The following is a 21138-nucleotide window of genomic DNA, read 5'->3' on the forward strand; positions in this document are numbered from 1 at the left end:
GGGCGGGGGCGGGGCCCGGGGTGGGGACGGGGCGGGAGGCCTCCGGCGCAGGCGCAGCCCCGCCCGTCCCGCCCACTCTGGCTGTGGCGGCGCGAGGCCTGCGGCGGGGACGCGGACGTGAGTGCGTGCGCGCGGCCGCCCGGGGTCCGGGCTGAGGGGCTGCGGAGCTGCGGGGCGCGGGTCCGGGGCGGCGGGCGCGCGCAATTGTGGCGCGGCGGGCGCCCGCGGGGTCCTTGGGCCCGACCGCCCGGGCTGGCCCCGTCATGTGATCGCGCAGGCCGCGCGCTCCGGGCCCTCCGGAAGAGCCGGGGTGACTCAGCGCCCCCGGGTGCGCCGGGGTCACTGCGATTAGCCGTTGCTTCCCAGACGGGGCGGCCCCTCCTGGCCCCGGGTGGTCACCTGTGCGCTGGCCCGACGGCCGTGGCCCCGAGCTCCTGGTCCCGGTCGGGGGTCCCAGAGAGTTCCTTTCCTGAGCTCGCCCACCTGTACTGCGTGCCCCCTAACGGTGAGGGTCACCGTCCGTGGTTCATTTAATCCTCATCCCCACCGGTGAGGCACATGCTGCATCGAGGCACAGAGAGGCTCGTTCGTTTTCTCAGGGTCACACAGCGGGTGTGAACCCACGCGCGAACGTTGCCCCCGGTGCCGACTCAGGTTGTCTGAGCACCAGGTGACGTGGAAGTATCCAGAAAATGGGTGCTGCACCCCTCCCCCCTCCCCGGGGGCCTGCAGGGCTGCGTGGCGTTTGTGCGAATCCCGGCTCTCCCACCCTGGGCAGCCAGAGGAGCTTCCCCCCGCCTCCACTTACTTTGATTCCGTGGTTCTTAAACTTGTAACATATCCACGAAACATAAGATTTATCATATTAACCATTTTTAAGTGTACAATTCAGTGGTATCTGTCCCTTTCCTTTTAGCACCTTAACTCCTGGTTTGTTCTGAAGGAAGGGGGGTGAAAGGGAGATACGGTTGTTGCAGGTGTTAAAAGCTGACACCCAGGGGTGGCCTCAGCCAAGGGTGTACATCTCAGTGACTTGTCAGGAGGTGACTCCACACTGGGTCAGGGTGAAGGCCTCGTGTCCCTTGTCCCCCCCAGCCCACATCTCCCGGGTGGTCCAATCTCACTCTGCCACCACCACTGTGGAAACCGTTGTCTGTTTCTGGACCTTTCCTGGGCCTGGGCTCTGCCGAGGTCTCTCCCCAGCAGGTGCTTCCCTTTCCGTTGCTCTGTAGTATTCCAGAGTTCCAGGTCCAGTCACTTGCTTTTCAGGGCAGGAGCGATGATGTCCCGTCTGGCGCCCAGGTGGCCTGCCTGGCTCTCCTGGTGGCAGGCGGCCGGCCCTCAGGGAGTCTCCGCACAGCAGAGGACATGGGCAGGGGCGTCCAGGATCCCTGGGCCAGGTGGCCCTTGGGGGGCCACGGGCACCAGCCCCCTCGTTCGAAGAGGCAGCTCCTAGGCATTCTCCTGTACTCCTGAGGTGGTGCTGACCCGGGAGCGCTACTCCGTGCGGCGGCTGCCCTTCTCCGTGGTGTCTGAGGACGACCTGGCTGCCCTGGAGCGCATCGTCCCTGGCAGGGTCATCACAGACCCAGAGGAGCTGGAGGCGCCCAATGTGGACTGGCTGAGGACGGTCCGAGGTGAGTAAGGGTCTGTTCATGCTTCACACTTGGCGGGGTGGGTGGGCTTGAGAAACAGCATGAGATGAGGTGAGGCCGGTGAGGAGCTCTGGGTAGCGGCACATAACGCTTTTCTTATGCACGATGTCTACACATTAAAAGATGAAACAGCGCCTCCCCCCGCCCCCGCCCCAGCTGCTCAGAGCTGGGTGTGTGTGTTAACTACTGCTCACTTCCCCTCAGCGCCTGCATTAGTCTCCCAGGGCCACCTGTGTAACAAAGAACCACAAACCAGGCTCAAAACGACACATCTATCCTCTCCGTTCTCAAGGCCAGAGTCTGAGATCCAGGCGTGGGCAGGGCTCCCTCCAGGGGGCCTGCGCTGTGGGCGGCCGCAGTGGGGTGGGAGGTGGACGCACCTTCTGGGAGGCGTCTCCTCCCCAGTGCAGCTTCCCCTCCTCCACTGTACCAGGGGTTCTCCTGCACCCAGCACAGCCTCTTGATAACAGAGATTTCCTAATACCCTGTGTTCTCTTCTGAAATAATTTCAGAGATTACCTGACCTACTTCCTTAGTTACAGAAACCAACGTGATGTTCTTGCTACAATATTAAGGAGAGCTAGAAGACAGGCAATTTACAACGTGGGGACATATTTAAACCTGTAATTCCAGGACACGCTGGGTGGCCAGGTCCTCAGGCTGGGCCTGGATCCAGCGCACTCGGGACTGAAAAAGAGTAGTGGGGGGTGTGCTGTGCTGTTGACGCAGACACTCTGAGGGCTGTGCTGCCGGTGGGAAAACTTCCGAGTGAGGTTCCAAACCACAGTGCAGAGTCTTGAGCGAGTGGAACTGGGGCGGAGGCGCAGATAACGGGGCGGTCCTGCCCCTGTGGGAGGCCCGAGACGTTGGACAGCCTTCGGCTCTACTTGTCTGCTGGAGCGCCCTCCAGCGGAAGGGCGTCCAGCCCCGCCCTGCCCACAGGGGCGGCACTGCCCCGCTGAGAGGCCCCGCCCAGCAGGCAGTGATCCTGGAGGCCGGAGAGGGTGAAGCCCGTCCTGGCTCAGCCAGGTCGGTCGCGGTCCCGCCTTGGTGCTGCTGTCTGGGCGGACAGACCTCAGTGCCCAGCCCCACGCAGGGCGCCCCACCTGCTCGTCCCCGAGGCCTGCGTGCCCACGCTCTGGGGTGCCCCAAACGGGCGGTGGCTGCAGTCTCCTGGGGGCCCTCCTCACTGTCAGCCGCCCTCCTGGGGGCCGGGCAGCGGGCAGCCTGCCCTGTGGGCCCGTGTGGAGGACCCCTGCGGGCTTCCTGTCTCCTTGAGTTCGGGGGGCCGCGCTGGGCCTGCTCAGCTCAGGGCCCAGCGGCTGCTCAGTGGGCGTCTGTTGGGGGACTTGGTGAATTTTTGTCGAAATACCCCTTTATGTGGCTTTCTTTTGGAGAGAAAGCCTGTCTGAATTGTTGAACATTTTAATCTCAGAGTTATGTAGAAAATGTAAGCTAGCAAAAGCTGATTAGGGTCTTTTAATTTTTCTTAAAATGTGAGATTTTATTTGAAATGGAAGCTTGTTGAATATTTCTTCCTTCAAAACTTAGACCACTCGCTCGTGGGTGAACCCCACAAACTTTGCGCCTGCACCAAGTGAAAGGCTGGGGCCCTGGATGTGCAGATGGACAGGAGGCTGACCTGGGGGTGGCGGCAGGAGCAGGGGCTGGGCTGCGCTCCACGTGGCCGCGAGCGCCCTGGAGGCCCCCCCAGCACAGGCCGTTTTCTCCGACCTGGGAAAGTCTCTGGAAGGGCGTGCCTAGAGCAGGGACAGCCAGCCAAAGCCTCAGAGCAGGGCTACACTGGGCTCCTTGGAAGAGCCATGAGACCTGAGACCGCATGAGCGGCCTGAGTGGATGGCTGGCGGGGGGAGGTCGGGGAGGGGCGAGTCAGCGAGGCCTCGAGGGCCCTGTGCATCCTCACCTTTCCTGCGCGCTGATGGGGAGTGCGGCCGAAGGGCCATGGCAGAGGGGGCCGCGGGGGGTGTGCGAGGGGCCGGGTGCCCGGGCAGGGGGCTGGCCGCTGAGTAACGGTTGGCTTGGGTGTGTCTGGAAGGGAGGTTGGCTGATGGCTGGATGAGGGTGTGAGGGAACGATGGCAGGCACGCAGGGACATTTGGCCTGAGCAGTAGCAAAAACTGGGCCCGTCTGCTGAGTTGATGCGGAGAGTGACCGGAGGGTGGATCTGTGCGGGGAGAAACAGGAGTTTGGGTTTGGACGCGTTTCCGTGGCCACGCGAGGGGGCCTGTCGGGCCGTGGAGCAAGCTAGTCTGAGGTTTAGGGCGGGGCAGCACCGGCCTTCCGAGGAGGCTGATGACCGCTGTGCCCAGTGGAGGGGCAAGGGGCCCGCCGAAGGGGCGAGGCACCAGGGGCCGGGGAAGAAAGCCAGGGAGGTGGGGTCGTGGGGTCAGATGCGGCCACACGGACAGGCTGAGACGGGCCACGTGGGCGTCCTTGGGGACAAGTGGGAGGCTCTCTGTGGCGTGAAGGGGATGCATGCACCCCTGGAGCCGGTCCTGGGGTGTGAGGGGCCAGGAGGGTCAGAGAAGTGGGTGAGGCTTGCAGGGCTCGGGGGTCAAGCGAAGGGGCTTTTCGTCTTTAGTTCTAGGGTGAGAGCGCCGTCTCGGCAGGTTTGTGGTGTCATCGGGGATGACCAGGTGGAGAGGGAAGCGTGGACGACACAGGGACAGGAGGGGCGTCCTCGAGGAAGCGTCGGGGAGCCACAGTCCCGTGGGTGGTGCAGATGCTGGGGCGGGGCCAGCTTGTTCTGCGGGCCACTGGACGCCAGGAGGCCAGGTCTGAGTCCTGCTGTTGACAGTCTCCATGGCCCGGCCAGCAGGCTCCTGCAGAGGGCGGGCAGGAGGTCCTGGGCATCAGCTCTGCCCTGTTGTGTGCAAGCAGGCCCGACATACGACGTACGCAGGGGGCGGCAGCCGGGCATGCTGTGCTGACCCTGAGGTCGGTGGGCACTGACATCCCCGGGACTTGGCTGGGAGACCGAGAACCGGGGGCGCCGCCAGGTTTGTGTGCGTGAGGAGGGCGCCTGGATGAGGCCCCGGGGGAGGAGGGCGCCTCTGGCACCCCAAGCCCGGAGGCGTCCTGAGGGAGGGAGAAGGGTCAGTGCCCTAGGGCTGTGGGGGAAGCAGAGACAAGAGGCAGGAGTGCTGGAGCAGCTGCGCCAGGGCGCCGGGGCACTCAGGAGGCCAGGAGAGCGGATGGCTTCCTGGGGGTGAGGCACCTGGAAACGCTGGGATGCTGCTGGCAGGTGATGGGCGGGGTGCTGAGTGAGCCTGGATCCAGGGCCGTCCCCCTGCAGGCTCAGCCCCCAGAGCACTGTGAGGGTGCTGAGAGGGAGGAAGTCCGCAGCGGGGTGGTGTCCGGAGCCTGTACAGCCGGCCTTTCCGTCTGTCCCCTCGCTGGCCTGCGCGTCCCGGCCTGTCCGGGCTGGACGCTCCTTCCCTCCAGTCCTGGGCGGTTCCCCCGAGTTGCCTCTGATGATTCTCTGCTCTGTGCTCCATTCTCTTTGTAGGCTCCCCTTATTAACACGTTGGACCATTTTCTTATCCTTTCCCCCATGAGAAAGTAAACTTCCCAGGGGCGGGAGAACTCATCTGTTTTTATTCTCTGTGCCCATCACAGGGCACATAGGGTGGGCGCTCAGGTGTTGCTGAGAAACAGTGTGTGAGTAAAACCAACAGGAGCCTCGGGGGTGACCAGGGTCCCTGGACTGTGCTGTCCCAAAGGATCTGGATGCCAAACAGCCAGCTGCCTGGGCAGACACGGTTCATTTGATGAACAGCAAGTGAGAAATGGCTTTCAAAATAACAAAGGGTAAGGTAGCAACCACAGCCCAGTCTCAGAGCTCCATGAAATCGCTGGCCAGCAGGAACACCTGCTAGATGCCCCGCTGTCCTCCTGCAGCCTCTTAGCCACTTAAAGTACTGATACTTTCCACAAAATTGAAAGGGTGGGAAGAGACTTGATTGTCTTGGAGGCAGTGGTCAGCAATGCCGACAGACGAGGCCACGCTGGACATCAAATAAATCGTGGCAGCAAAGAATTGTAACCAATGAACAACCTAAGAACCCATGAGCCCGCACTGCTGTGATTAAATAGCCAAGGACACAAATACATGAGAGGGAAAGGGAGGCCCCTTCTTACAGCAGAAGGTTGCCTCGAGTGCAGGCGGACCGATGCATTTAGAAACATCACCTCTGGTACCTGTCCTGAGGACAGATTCAGGTAAGGATGATTCACGGGCGACTATTTGTGGGACGACAGGGTATCGACGTAGCCTCAAGTGTCTCTGCATGAGACCCGTATTAATTACAAGGGAAACCCAGTAACTTTCAGTGGGGAAGGTGGGCAGACGCCCCTACCCTGGGTCCCTGCCACCCTGCTTCCCAGGGCCCAGCTCAGGACCACAGACCACCACCCACTGGCCCTCCGCCCCCTCCAGCTAGAGACGGGCCGCTCCTGCCATCGGGTTTTGGTCCTTGAGGTTTGTGGGCCAGCTGCGCCAGGAGGTGGGACATGACCCCGCCGCGGGGTGACCGCTCGGCTTCTGTCTTGCAGGCTCCAGCAAGGTGCTGCTGAGGCCCCGGACGTCCCAGGAGGTGGCGCACATCCTCAGGTACACACCCTGCCCACTATCCTGCTTTGCTCACCAGTGGTTTCCTCACAGGCACAGGGCACAGAACAGGCAGACCCCGTGAAGTGGACAGTGACTGGGGCCGGGGAGGTGGCGGAGGCAGTGCCAGCCTGAGCAGGGCTGAGCCCGGAATCTTGGACCCTTGGGGTACCAGCTGGGCCTCGGGTGGGGAGCGGCTGCAGACTTGAAGGGCAGGGCAGGGAAGGAGACGGACCTTTTCTTGAGAAATGTGTTCTTTGATGTTTTATATCAATACACTCTCGTGTTTATTATAGAAAGATTGGAAAACGTACAAAACCATAAAGAAAAAAAAATGCAAAAGCAACCAGTAATTTTCCCTCCAAAGAAAACCACCGATGACATTTTGGTGTGTTAGCTCAGCATCTTCCTTGCGGGGGATGAAGGGTTTTTAAATGTTACCACGTTGTATCTACAGTGTCGGAGTTTTTTATCCCTTCCGTTTGGCAATATCCGTGCCCATTTCTTGTTGCTAATTATTCTTCCACGCCACTTTCATTGCATGCAAGGTGTGCGCCCTGTGAGTGCTTTGTCCCCACAGTGGCATGTTGAGGTGTGTCCAGTGCTTCAGAATAGCTGGCAGGTGGGCGGGCGCCCCGGCCTTCTCTGTCAGAGCCACGGCTGGAGGCTGACCGCGCGGCAGGTGGCTTTTTTTTTTTTTCTTTTGCGGTATGCGGGCCTCTCACTGTTGTTCCCTCTCCCGTTGCGGAGCACAGGCTCCGGACGCGCAGGCTCAGCGGCCATGGCTCACGGGCCCAGCCGCTCTGCGGCATGTGGGATCTTCCCGGACCGGGGCACGAACCCCTGTCCCCTGCATCGGCAGGCGGACTCTCAACCACTGCGCTACCAGGGGAGCCCGGCAGGTGGCTTTTTTGACGCACGTGGGCAGCCTGCCTCTCAGGGCACGTGCCCTGCTGCCCAAATCCTGACCCATTGGGGCGCTTGTCACTTCAGGTCTTTGTGCAGTGGGAGCCTGGTTGGGGGTAAGGTGCTACTGATGAGTCTGACATAGGTCTGGAGGGTGGTGGGCGAGGGAGGGGCATGCGGCCAAGGTTAAAGGAGAGAGGAGACATGGGGCGTGGAGGTGGGAGGGAGCCCCAAGTGCCTGGGGGCTGCGGTTCTTCAGGTGAACAGGGAGGGCTGCAGCTGTTGTTCGGACTGTCTGTACTTGGAGGAGTGGCGTCTCAGGGCAGCTGGGGCCTCAGCCGTGATCTGGGAAGATGCCGGCCGCCAGTTCCCCAGGTGGCTGTGTGATGGACGTTTGTCCTGTCAGACTCCCATTGTGCATGGGGGCCGAGGAGAGTGCCTGGGGGCTGCGGTTCTTCAGGTGAACAGGGAGGGCTGCAGCTGTTGTTCGGACTGTCTGTACTTGGAGGAGTGGCGTCTCAGGGCAGCTGGGGCCTCAGCCGTGATCTGGGAAGATGCCGGCCGCCAGCTCCCCAGGTGGCTGTGTGATGGACGTTTGTCCTGTCAGACTCCCATTGTGCATGGGGGCCGAGGAGGCACCCCCTCGAGGCTGCGGCAGGAGGGCCTTGGGGTCTCACGGCCCCGAGAGTGTCCCCCTGGGCTGGTGGTGTGGGAAAGGGGCTCTGACGCTGGTCCTGTGCGTGTCCCAGGTACTGTCACGAGAGGAACCTGGCCGTGAGCCCACAGGGGGGCAACACGGGCATGGTGGGGGGCAGTACCCCCGTCTTTGATGAGATCATCGTGTCCACCGCCCTCATGAACCAGATCGTCAGCTTCCACAATGTGTCTGGTAAGGCCAGCTGCCCGTCAGGACCTTTCCTCTCAGCTGTGGGGCTGGGCCGTGGGGGACCCGGGCCCGGGGAGGGCCCAGAGGCCACCTCCACTCCACCCGAGCCGGGCCCCCGGGTGCATCTGCAGGGCGGGTTGTTATTTAGTTGGTTACTGGGGTGACTCACCCCCTGGGCTTGACCTGTTCCTGCGGCCCCTTCAGATTGACATTCCTGGCCGTGCTGGCCCTTCCCAGGGCATGCAAGGCATCTAAGGGGCTCCGTGCTCATGAAGCTCGGGGCTCAGCAACGGCGAGTTGGTGCCTCGGGCAGGACATACAGGTGGATCGTGCTGTCTGGCAGGGGCACCTGGACATTGGGCAGTGTCGAGCAGCACCCTGGCCTCCACCCACTCGATGCCAGCGGCACCTCCAGCCCAGATCGTCTCCAGAATTGTCACGTGTCCCCAGGGGCAGAATCACCCCCACGGTTGAGGGCCACAGCCTTGTAGCAGCCCTCCATTTACGGCTCCCTGGCATAATAAGCTTGTGTGTGTGGGGGGGTGTATGTGGTGTATGTGAGGTTTCTTTCCTCCATTTTGCCTCACTGTTGTTTTTCTTTTCTCATGGAGGCATCTTCTGGGGAGGGATGGGGGACATGCCCCTTTTCCTCCTCGCCCGGGTTCCGGGTGGACGCCCCTTCTGGGGCTTTTCTCCTGCAGGGCCCCCCCACGTGGTCCAGCTGGTCCTGAGCTGAGAGTCCCCGCGGGCGCTCTGGTTGCTTGGCAGGGGTCCTGGTCTGCCAGGCGGGCTGCGTCCTGGAGGAGCTGAGCCGGTATGTGGAGGAACAGGGCTTTGTCGTGCCGCTGGACCTCGGGGCGAAGGGCAGCTGCCACATTGGGGGGAACGTGGCGACCAACGCAGGTGGCCTGCGGTTTCTGCGATACGGCTCGCTGCGAGGGACGGTCCTGGGCCTGGAAGTGGTGAGCTGGGGACAGTGTCGCGGCTCAGCGCCGGCCCTGCTTCCAGGGACACCTGGCCGGGCTCACTCTGGTCCCCAGGTCGGTCCCAGGGTGGCTGACTTTCCCAGTGGTCAGCATGCGAGGTCTCTGGGTGAGACACCCTGTCAGGTCCACCCTTGTTCCCTGCAGACACCTGGGGTGGTGCAGGCCCAGCATGGGGGCTGCCCTCTTGGGCCCCGGGTGGCGCAGGTGCACGAGGCCACCTCAGGGATGGGGCCTCGTCCCAGCCTGGAGATCCAGGTTCCCATTGTACCAGCCCCGGTCTCCTCTCAGTCCCACCAGGGCCTTGGGGGTTACATGAAGCACCCGGCTTTCTGGCTTCCCACGAGGTGATGGCGTGTCCGCTGCCCTCCTGTCCCTGTGAGGAAATGCCGTGGGAAGCTCGAGCAGCTTCCCGGACCAGCAGCATTCTGCCCTCCAGCTTCCTGGTAGCTCGTGCTCAGAGGAGCCCCGTGGGGCCACTGTCACCACCCCTAGGGCTGTTGAGTCTGTGAAGCACACCTGGGGGCTTTCTAAAGCAAGGGCCCTCTGTTTACCCAAGGAGGGAACGACTTCCATCTGCTAAATCACGAGGTTCCGGTAGCTTTGTCCTCTGGACGCAGGTTATTCTTTATTGTAACTCACTTTGGCATTTTCACAAGCTGCTCCACTAAGCTTCTGACTAAATGAACCAAGCAAGACTCAGGACGGGCTTACGGAGCATCTGCGGGGCCTGTGGATGAGGAGAGCAGGGGTGGGGGCCTGATGCACTGCCACTCTCTGCCCTACTCCTCCCCGGGTGCGCCCTCCTGCACCCCAGGTGTGCCCTGCTTTGGGACAGCTTCCCTTGAGAATTGGGCCCTGAGCTTCCTGATCGTGGTAGTGGTGGGGATCGTCACTGCATCCGGGGAAGAGAAGCCCCTCTTTCAGCCTGTCGGGGTGACTCCAGGCCTGGTGCCACCCTAGGGACCCCTGTGTTCCTGGACCAAAGTGGGGCGGGGGACTGATGACTGGCTCAGCTTTCTCAGGGTGCCCTGGGCTGGGTCGGCCTCCCCAGGGCATCTGTTGGGGCCGTGGGCTAATGCAAGAGTGCCCGTCTCTGCTCCCTCCCAGGTGCTGGCCGATGGCACCATCCTTAACTGCCTCACATCCCTGCGGAAGGACAACACGGGCTATGACCTGAAGCAGCTCTTCATCGGGTCGGAGGGCACCCTGGGGGTCATCACCGCCGTGTCCATCTTGTGTCCGCCCAAGCCCAGCGCTGTGAACGTGGCTTTCCTCGGTAGGTGCCCTCCGTCTGCCTCTCGAGCGGGTTCTCAGGCTGAGCTGCCGTGTGCGGTCCCTCCTGTTTCTCTGGGCTTCTCGCTGTTTCCAAAGGGTGTGGGACCTGGCCTTGTTGGTGTCCGCAGTGGGGTTTGGGCAGAGCACACACTCTATTCTGTAACAAAACTGGGGCTTCGCATGTTTCATCCACCCGGCGTTTGTTATTTAGGCAGCTTATGCAGTAAGATTCACAGGGAAATGATGTGGTTTGGCGTGAGATCAAGGGCATGAGTCTGTTCATCACAGGGCTGTGGGGGGTAGTAATTAGTCCCCTCTGCAAGCCAGCCACTCGCTTCCCCTGTCTTGGACCACCTGTCTCTGCGATCGCGTTGGGACATTTCCCTCGTCGCCGGCCGTTCACGTTCTCCGCTTCCCTTCAGAGCAGGCTTGAAAAACGGGCTCACATCTGCTTTGTTCCGATCCCTCCACCACCTGTTTGCATCTCCTTTCCCGCCGTCATTCACCTGCGTTAGGTTAACTGCGGCCTCCGCTCCTCTGCTGGTCCAGAGGCCCGTCTCTGGGAGGTCCCTGCACCTTGCCCGGCGGCGGGATGCAGGGCCCCCAGTGGCTCCCACCACGGGCGGGCTCTTGTCTCGAGTCCATCAGTCTCTGATCTCTGGTGGTCCTTACTGTTATTTTCCACACGTGCCATTTTCTTCGTCCCCTGCGTCAGGCCTTCCTCCAGAGGCCACGTGCCTTGTGAACATGTCCTCCATCATTTCCTGTCGTGGATGCCTGCTGCTGAGTTCTCGCTTTGAGTCTGTCCAAAACCATCTCCGTTTCACCCCATTCTTGGAAGACACTCTGGCGAGCACAGGCTGGTATCTGTGCCCTTTCGTCCTGTTGAGGGCGCCACTCCACGCGGCTCTGTGGCTGTTGGTGACGCCAGCCAGCCGTCCTCTGCGGCGATTTTCTCTTTACCTTTGACATTTTACGGGTCTCGGTGTGTTGTGTGTGAGAGTACGTTTCTTTTTCTCTCTGGGCTTCCTGAACTTCTTAATCCCATGGCTTGGTTCTCCCACTTCCATAAGTTTCCTGCCACCCCCCGTCGTCAGCGGTTGCCCCCGTTTTTCTCCCCTCTCAGGACTGCGATTAGACGCACGATAGATCCTCCCTGTGTCTTACCTGCACCCGAGTTTCCATCCTGTCTCACTCTGTGATGCGTTCTGGAAGGTTTCTTCTGATCTGTTTCCAGTTAACTAATGCTCCCTGCGGCTGGGGTTCACGTATCGCCAAACGCGCCATGTCCAGCCCTGCGTCCAGCCGAGGGGCCTGCACGTGTTCCTTGGGCCTCAGCCCCTGAGCTTCACTTGCAGGATCTTCTCTCCAGACCCTCCTCCCTGACCTCCACACGACCTCTCAGTGCCTTCCCATCCCTGCCCTGAAAGGCCAAGTGTGCCCACCGCTCCCAGCCTGCTGACATATCCACGTCCCCTCTCTGCCTTGGACCGCTTGGTGGTCAGCTCCAGGCACCGGGACACCATGGAGAGCTCGGGGGTCAGTAAATGTGCCTTGAACGACTTGCTGGGCCCTGGGTGTTGTCAGAGACGCACAGCTAAGCCGTTTTCCAGGGCGGCCATTGCTGGCCCTGTGTTTGTGGGCTTTCCAAGTGGCTTTCCTGAGCATCGGGGCTCTCAGGCAGCCTTTTCTCTTCCTCTTTGATGCCTGTGACCTACGGCGTGGTGGCTGACCCGGGTGGCTTGTCCCGCTCCGCGAGGCTGCCCAGCTCAGCAGCGCTGTTGCCAGGAGATGGGTTGGTTTTGCTGCTTGAAAGGGGGCTCAGGTGGGCCCGTAGGTGAGGCCCTGCCTCCGCATGACCAGCTCGCCTGTCCTTTTTCCATGTCTGTTGTAGGCTGTCCTGGCTTTGCTGAGGTTTTGCAGACCTTCTGCACCTGCAGGAGCATGCTGGGCGAGATCCTATCCGCATTCGAGTTCATGGACGCCGAGTGCATGAAGCTGGTTGGGCTCCACCTCCGTCTCGCCTGCCCCGTGCAAGGTACTGTCCCCGCCTGATGGCAGCGCCCACCGCCCCTATTGTGCCGTTTGATGTGTGGGCGGATCGGAGCTTCCGTCCTGTCCGTGAAGTAGGCGATGGCAGGGAGCGTCGCCGTGGCTCCGGCGTCCCTGTGGTTGTCGAGAGCAGAATTCCCTGAAATGAGCTTTACGTACGCCCCCGGAGTTCAGTCAAATGCTGTCGGTCGTGCCGTAGCCCTAGGGTCTTTGGAACAGCCAGATGCACAGTCAGGGGCGCCCTCCAGGCTCCTGCACTGGGAGGGGTGTCATCCCATGAAGTGCTGGCCCTTGGAGCTCAGCCAGCTCATTCTGATTTGCCAGTGAGCTCGTCCTGCCCAGGTCTTTAGTCCGCGCTCTGTGTAAAGCTAAGTCCATGCAGCTGTACACCTTGGTATTTTCACTTCTGGAATCGACCCGGAAGAAATGATCGTTGTCTTACCCCAGGCTGCCCTAACAGAACACTAGAGGCTTAAAGAAGGAAATTTGTTTCCCCTGGTTCTGGAGGCTGCAAGTCCAAGACCAGGGTTCCATCGGGGTTGGATTCTGGTGAAGGTCCTCACGGGGTGTCTTCTGTGTGTGTGTGTGAGAGACCTCGAGTCTCTTCCTATTCCCATGAGGGCACGAGCCCTGAAAAATCAGGACCCCACTCTTAGGGCCTTATTTAACCTGAATTACCTCCCTAAAGGCCTAATTTCCAAATACAGTCGCATAAGGGGTGGATTAGGGCTTCACCGTGGGAATTTGGGGTGGGCGGTTACACAGTTCAGTCCATAATAGTCATAAGTGTGGAAAGAACTTTATGCTTTAAGTTTCTACTGAGGCATTTGTTTTCGTATAAAATAGGAAACCACCTGTCCAGGGTAGAGAAATAAGACATGTACGACCACTGGAAAGACGGAAGGTCCCTGGGGGTGGGGAGTGAAGGGTCCCTGGAGGGACAGAAGGTCCCTGGATGGTTGGAGGGCCCCTGGGGTGTTATCGGCCATTGAAAAGCGCTGGGCCTCCCCTTTAGCCCATAGTTTGGTAAGAGGGGTCCCTGGGGTGCCCCTGCCCCATCCAGGCACCAAAAGTACAGCTTTGTGCTGTCTCCAGGGGGCCTGGCTTCTCTTACAGTGAAAGACCTATTTTTAAACTGTCTGAAATTCAGCCCGAGTAGCCAGCGGCTGCTCTGCAGGCAACATGAGCACCGTCAGGGGTACCAGAGCTGCGGCTGGCCTAGACCTGTCCTGGCTCTCGGCCAACCGCCTTCCCCTCCGCGTTCCCTCTGCCCCCTCCAGAAAGTCCGTTCTACGTCCTCATTGAGACCTCGGGCTCCGGGGCGGGGCACGATGCGGAGAAGCTGAGCGGCTTCCTGGAGCAGGTGCTGGGCTCAGGGCTGGTGACCGACGGGACCCTGGCCACCGATCAGAGGAGGATTAAGGTGTGTGAAGGCTGCGGCCCTCGTCCTTCCCGTGACGCCTGAAGTTAGACTGTGGGTTGTGGCTGAGCGTGAGCACGTGTCCCCAGCTGGGCCATCTGTCTGGTCTGGGTGCCCCATCCCTGGGGGGTGGTGCCACCTGCCTCGGTGCCCGCTCTGGTCCTGCCCTGTCTGGGCTGCTGGCTCCACAGCCCCGTTCTCAAACGTTGGTGCCAGGGGCCCAGCCGGGTGACACAGGGGGGTGCTGGGCCAGCATCCTTCCTGGGTGGTGAGGGGTCAGGAGGACGTCCCTGAAGGGACATTTGAGCACAGATGGATGCGGGGTGGGGAGTGAGTTACCTGTGCAGGTGCACAAAGGCCCTGAGGGGCTGGTGCCTGCCGTGTTCCAGACAGAACTTTCTGGAGAGGGTGGGATTGGAGCGCAGTGAGAGGGGGTGGGCAGACAAGGGGGCAGCAGGTCTTGGGGATGCACCAGGACATGATGGACGTGAGTGGGGCTCGAGGAGCCTGTGGGCACAGGGGACAGGCGGGACCGGCTGGCTCAGGCTGGCTGTGCAGGGATGTGGCGGGACTCCGGGTGTGTGCAGGAGGCGGGTGCTGAGTGACCCTCTGCTGTAAAAGTCTGAGAGAGCTGGGGAGATCCGGACGCTGACCGGATGTTCCGTGGTGGTGAGGAATTATTGTTATTTTTTCAGGGGTGATCATTGCACTGGGGGTATGTTAAAAAAGCAAGAGAAAGGAGTTTTTGCCTTGCCGAGGAGGTTGGTTTGCTGGGAGGTTTCCTGAAATGGGGAGTGGGGGGTTTAGGGCGGGGCAGGGATGAGGCCCAAGTGGGACGGGCGTTCCCAGGCCCCCCTTTCTCTGACGCGACAGGGAAGGCATTCTAGTGAAGGACAGCGTGACCATGAGGCCTCCCTGCCTCTCTGCTCCCTCAGTCCCTCCCCGTGTACTCCAGCCCAGGCCCGGGATGTCCCCCCTGTCTGCCATGGTCCTCCCGCACCTGCTCTCCCCCCGCCCTCGCTTGGGGCCCTGTCATGGGGGTCACAGGATCTGTTCCGATTGTCCGGAGAGGGGCCCTGGGTGCCTGGGTCCCGGGGGCCAGCCTGTGGCCTCATTCGGGGACCTTGTCCCATGTGGACTCTGGGACAGAAGCCACACACCTGTCACGACGCAGAACGTTTCTGTCACCTGGAGGGTTTCCTCGCCTTGCGACCCCATGGTGACCCCGCAGCATCACTGCCCTGCCCACCGCAGGTGACCGTGCCTATCCCCTCACTTCCAGATGCTGTGGGCCCTGAGGGAGAGGATCACTGAGGCCCTGAGCCGGGATGGCTACGTGTACAAGTATGACCTCTCGCTGCCCCTGGATAGGCTTTATGACCTCGTGAGCGACCTGCGGGCCCGCCTCGGCCTGCACGCCAAGCACGTGGTGGGCTACGGCCACTTGGGTGAGCGCGGCCCACGGTACGGGTGGAGACCCGGGGCTGGGAGGGGGAAGGACCCACGTCCTCACCACGCGGTCTCTGGGGCCGTCTTGGAGGTGGAGTGCAGGGTCCGGGCTTGGCTGGGGCAGCGGGAGGTGGGCCCTGAACGCGGGGGTCTTGGGGTTTGATGAAGGGGCCTCACCCCTCGCTCCTCAGACGGAAGGATCTTAAAAGCAGTTCAGATAATGATTTTTTGCAGAAAAGTCATGCAAAATGAAAGGAACTGTTTCATTCCCCTTCATTCCCCACAGCCTTTGGAACTGGGCGTCTCAGAGCCCTGTCCACAGGGCAGGTGTGCTGGGGCCTCCATCCACGTCTTCAGGGCGGGATTCAGCAGTGCCTCCTGGGCTTGTGAGGGTCTGAAGAGGTGCGGTGAGGGGCACACGGTGGAGGGCTGGCCCTGGCCCAGCATCGCTCTGATCGCTTGAGTGGAGGGATTCCACTTCCAAGAATTGAGGAGGAACGTTGGATTTGTCAAATGCTTTTCCTGGGTCTGCCCAGGTGTCCAGTGCTGGTTTTCCTTTGACCAGCCAACAAGGCTCATCACTCCAGACCTCTGAGGGCAAGTGGGCCTGTGTCCCAGGATAAGCCCTGCGTGGCCACGATCCTTTTTGTGTCTTGTGTGATCCCGTTTACTTATCCCATGTAGGGCTTTCTCCATCCTGTCCTGTAAGGCTTCCTTCTTCTGTCCAGGCTGGATGTTGGTCTCAAAGTCCTAAAACGATTTGGGGCTTGTCTCTGGCAGAGTCTGTCGGGTTGGAATTACCTCCTCCCTGAGTGTTTGGTAGAACTTTTTGTAAATGAGGGCGTTTGGGGCTGAAGGTTTTTGTGGGTATTTTGGCGGCGGGGGGAGAGGGGATTGACTACAGAGAAATTTCTTTAACAACTAGAGGACTCTCCTAGCTTTCCTTTTCTTCAGAATTGGTTGTAATTTTTTTCTGGGCATTAGTCCGTTTCTTCTCAGCCTTCGAGTATATCGGCATTACCTTGTTTATTTTATCCCTTTTTTTCCTTTGTGCAGTGTCCAGCCTTTGGGGAGGGGGGCGCTGTTTAACTGCTGATTTGGTTTGTTTCTTGTCTCTGTTGACTGAAGAAAAATGCACAACCTAAAAGTTGTGAGTTAAGTTTTATTCGGGGACCACACTGAGGACATGGGATGGGAGGCAACCTGTCAGATAGCTCTGAGGGACGGCTTCAAAGAGGCAAAGGAGGAACCAAAATATAGAGGAGTTTTTGTAGTCGAATATCAAAATATTACTGCTAATCACGAAAAGCAGACCGCTGAAATTAATGATTTTAGTACTTTTCTTTTTTTTTTTACATTTATTTATTTTATTTTTTATTTTTTGGCTGCATTGGGTCTTCATTGCTGCGTGTAGGCTTTCTCTAGTTGTGGATCATGGGCTCTAGGTGTGCGGGCTTCAGTGGTTGTGACTCACCGGCTTAGTTGCATCCACGACATGTGGGATCTTCTCGGACCAGGGCTCGAATCCGTGTCCCCTGCATTTGCAGGCGTATTCTTAACCGCTGCGCCACCAGGGAAGCCCCAGGTCCCACCCTGTCTGATGGCACTTTCATGATCTTTCGGGTCTGAATATTTTCTCATTTCCATTGTCACTGCTTCCTTGACCCATGAGGTAGGCAGAATTGTGTATTTAAATTTCCAAACATATGGGAGTTTTCTAGCCATTTTAAAGATTATGGGCTTGTTGACTGTGCTGTGGGCAGAGAGCTGGGTGGAACTCATCTTCAGCTGAAGCGTGGTCCCTGGCCCAGGGTGCAGCCAGTTTCCATGCCCGTTTGGTGGGTGCCTGAGAGGAGTGTGCTCCCTGCAGACCCTCCAGGTAAAGTGTGCACTCTGTGCCGCCCCTTTCCTCGAACCTGCTCGGCTGTCGGCTGCCGAGAGGAGCCCCCACTGTGAAAATAGACCCCTCTGCTTCTCCTGGTGCCTCTGCTAATTCTGAAGATAGGAGATGCGGTCCGTCAGTTTGATGCCGAAAGCTCGGCCTCGGTGACCGGCGCCGAATGGAATCTCGGAGACAGAGTTTTGGGTGACGTAGGAAAAAAATGGCTTTATTGCTCCGCCAGGAGAGGGGGCACGCGGGCTCCTGCTCCGAGAAACTGTGGGTCCCAACCCGGGAGGTTTTGGCGAGGAGTTTTATAGCCATGGTTCAAGGGTGGCGGTGCCGATGAGATTAGGTTGTGTGTGCAGGGCCTGCGCTCCTTTAATCTGGCCTCAGAAGAATGCTAACATTCTGGAATGAAGAATGCTAACATCTTCCGTTTCTTGGGGGTTTTAGTTCTGTAAAGAGCTCAAATACTTTGTTCTGTGTGTCCCTTGAGGAGGGACCAGGACCCTGGCCCAAGGCTGCTCTATTGTTTCCTGGCCGCTCCTCCCTTGTCTTTGCCTCCCCTCCCTTCCCTGATTAGCAGCTGTTCGAATCTGCCCTTTGGAGCTCAGGGAAGGTCATGGAGGCTGAACAGAGAGGCTCCCTTGCCCAGGAGCCCCACAGGGTCCTGCTTGGTTTCAGTTAGAGCTTGGACTTAGAGGGCATCTTAGCAAAGAACAGTACATCTTTGGAGACGGCACAGATGAAGAAAGAGGACAGAACTTCTAGGCGGCAAATTGTGGGAAGGTGCATAAACACACGGGGAGGCTAATGGACGTGAGGCTTATGTAGACCAAGGCCAGAGTTGTCTCAGGTGGGTACCCCGACCTTCCTGGAATGTGGGGACACCTTTACACACTCATGTCCTGCTTTTAGGTGGACAGAGGGCAGAGAGCTTTTCTTGTGCCTGTTTCTTTTCAATTGCCTTCAGCTCAAAATAATCCTTATGCCATAGCAGGCTGTTTTGAGCTGGCATATTTTGTAATTTACATAGACTGTAATTACTCAGTGACCTGGATTTGTCTGACTTTGGGCCTTCTGTTTGTCCTTCATTTCTTCTATTTCTTTTTCTCTGATTTATTACCTTCTTTTGGTTGGTGTTTTTTCTCGTATAACTTGTTTCCATTTACTAATGAGGGAATTGTGCCTATCTATCCTTTCGGCAGTAGCCCTAGAATTGTAGCCTTATCAGGGCGGTCCTACCTTAGCAGGGCTGGAAGTTAATCAGTATCATGATCCCCCTCCCAGACAGTGTGGTGGCTCATCTTGTGTGTCAGCCTGGCTGGGCTGTGGTGCCCCGATGCTTGGTCAGACACCAATCTAGATGTTGCTGTGAAGGTATTTTTAAGATGAAATTAGCATTTAAATTGGCAGACTTTGAGTAAAGCAGATTACCCTCCATGATGTGGGTGGGCCGCATCTAAGCAGTTGAAGGCCTGAAGAGGAAGACACAGATGTCCCCCGAGGGGGAGGGATTCTCCCCACGGCCTCTGGACTCGAGCTGCAGCATCCGCTCGTCCCCAGGTCTCCAGCTGCTGGTCCGCCCTGCAGGTTGGACTCCCACGTCCCCACAGTCGTGGGCCAGTTCCTTAAAATTGACCTCTCTCTGTCCCTCCGTCCCCCTAGCCCTCTCCCTCCCCCCAACCCCCACTCGGTACATTGCGTGCATCTGCAGGTGTCCTCCTGGTTCTGTTTCCCTGAGAGCCCTGATCAGTACTTGGGGCAGGGACCTTGGGACCCTGTCATTTTGATGTTACCATCTGCTCCTGGTCACACACTGTGTTTTGGAGTGTGTTCCATCGTGTTTTTTAGCCCCAGATAGCGGCAGTGCTGTTGTTATTACTCCACGAGGTCAGTGTTTGTCTAGACTCACCCATACCTCTGGTCCTTCTTTGACCTGGGGTCACAGCCCTGCCTTTAGAATTGCCTCTAGTGTGGGAAAGTAAGTGACAGCATGTCTCGGGTTTTATTTACCTGAAAATGTATGAATTTTGTTCTTCAGTGGTTTTTTTGCCGATGGATTTCAAAATTCTCTGTTGACAGTTCTGTTCTCTGCAGAGTGAAGACATCATTCTGACGTCTTGACTTCTGTTGCTGCAAAGTTAGCTGTCAGCGAATGTGGTTCCATTGAAAGGAGTCCATTTTTTTCCTTTTTGTTCCTTTTAAGATCTTTCCCTTTTCCTCAGGGTTCCTTGGCTTCACTCTGCTTGGTTTAGGTGAGCTTCGGCATGCCCTGCTGGGGTCTGGTGGGCTTGGCTTTTAGAAATTGCTCCCCTGTTGTCTCTGCAAATATTGTCTCTCCCCACCCGCCCCTTCTTTCTGGAGCTTCAGTCGCAGGCTCACGATGTCCCCATGCGTCTGTCTGTCTTTCCTGTTGTCTCTAGCTCTGATCCTCTGTGTGCTTGATTTGTTTTCCATTTCATTAATCTCTCTTTGCTTGTTGACATTTCAGTGACCGTATTTTTCATTTCTAGAAGATCAGCCTGGATATTTAAAAGCTTTCCCTGGTCAGTGTCTTATATTTTTTTCTCTCTCATTTCTTCAAACACGTGAAACATTTATTTTCCGTTTCTGGAAATCACCAGGTCGCAGGTCCTTGCAGGTCTTGGTCATCATGGTTTCTTTTCCGTGTGTTTGCAATTTTGGGCTCATGTATCTTAGGCTTGTATCTGTGGGAGTTATTTGAGGCCGAGTTGGGGTGATTTGCCTGTGTAGGAGGTGGGGAGGGTGGGAGTGGGGCTGGGTCCCGGCCCGCAGCCAGGAATGGCCTTGGGGCCGCGGGGGCCCTGTGAACTGTGCTGCAAGCCCATGCAGGCTGGCTGCTGGTGTGGATATCTGAGTGTCAGTGGAGATAAGCTTATCTCTCCCCCACCACCGACCCGCCACCCCGACAGCAGTGTTTCCTTTGGGAAAGACCCTTGTTTTCAGAGCCTTCGCCCTGAGGGTATCAATGGGAGTCACTTTTGGTGGGAGAGGGATCCCTGGTTTGCTCCCTGCATTTGACAAATGTGCATGGAAGGAGGGGGTCTAAGAAGCCCCAGGTCACAGGGTCAGAGGCCCCCAGGTCACCTGGTCCGAGACCTCCTGGGCACTGGGGACCCAGGTCTGTGGCGGCATTGGTGGTCCAGCCTGGGGCTCTCGCGGGTCGGGCGGGTGTTCGTTCCTCTCAGTCTGGAGCCCTCGGGGAGGGGTTGGGGGGTAGGCTGTGCGTGTGGAGGTGGGGGGCTGGGGAGAACTTGGAGAGAAACGTATGTGAAGCCAAGGGAGCTGCAGCTCCGAGGAAGGGAGTGGTCACCAGCAGGTCAGTGGCCAGTGACGTGAAGGGCTGGAAGCTGGCTGTGAGGGCAGAGGTGGGTGGGGCCAGCACTCCCTGGGGTGGCCTCCAGGCAGGGCAGGGGCGGGGCTGGGGGCTCTCAGGAAAGGGGGGCCCAGCCTGACCTGCGCGTCCCTCCAGGGGACGGCAACCTGCACCTCAACGTGACGGCAGAGGCCTTCAGCCCGTCACTGCTGGGCACCCTGGAGCCCTACGTGTACGAGTGGACGGCCAGGCAGCGGGGCAGCGTCAGTGCTGAGCACGGCCTGGGCTTCAAGAGGAAGGACGTCCTTGGCTACAGCAAGCCACCCGAGGCCCTGCAGCTCATGCAGCAGCTCAAGGCCCTCCTGGACCCCAAGGGCATCCTGAACCCCTACAAGACGCTGCCCACCCGCACCTGACGCCCGCTGCGGTCAGCGGGAGACTCGGGAGGGGGCCTCGATCCTTGGCTTTGCCTGTGGGGCACGCCCGCAGGGCTGGCGTGGGCTCACAGGGCCTTCGTACGACGGAGCCAGCGGCAGGCAGGGTGCCCGGCTCCCTGGTTGGCGGTGGGGAGCCGGCCCTGTGGAGCCTGGGACATGTGGCTCTCGGCAGGATTCCTCTGGGTGCTCTGCCGGTTCTGTTGGGTGGGCCGAATGGAGA

General features: G+C 59.1%; 1 protein-coding gene across 1 annotated transcript; it reads left to right on the top strand.

The window, feature by feature from the left end:
• The first annotated feature begins 1279 nt into the window (after positions 1-1279).
• D2HGDH (D-2-hydroxyglutarate dehydrogenase) lies at positions 1280-20897 on the top strand. The gene is given in 9 exon segments (XM_007472306.1): positions 1280-1637; positions 6231-6288; positions 7941-8080; positions 8846-9039; positions 10171-10339; positions 12233-12376; positions 13671-13813; positions 15093-15258; positions 20638-20897. Coding segments are annotated over 9 exon segments (1632 nt in total).
• The last annotated feature ends 241 nt before the right edge of the window (positions 20898-21138 follow it).

This window comes from Lipotes vexillifer, unplaced genomic scaffold (genome assembly GCF_000442215.2).
Source record: "Lipotes vexillifer unplaced genomic scaffold, Lipotes_vexillifer_v1.1 scaffold988, whole genome shotgun sequence".
Classification (NCBI taxonomy): domain Eukaryota; kingdom Metazoa; phylum Chordata; class Mammalia; order Artiodactyla; family Lipotidae; genus Lipotes; species Lipotes vexillifer.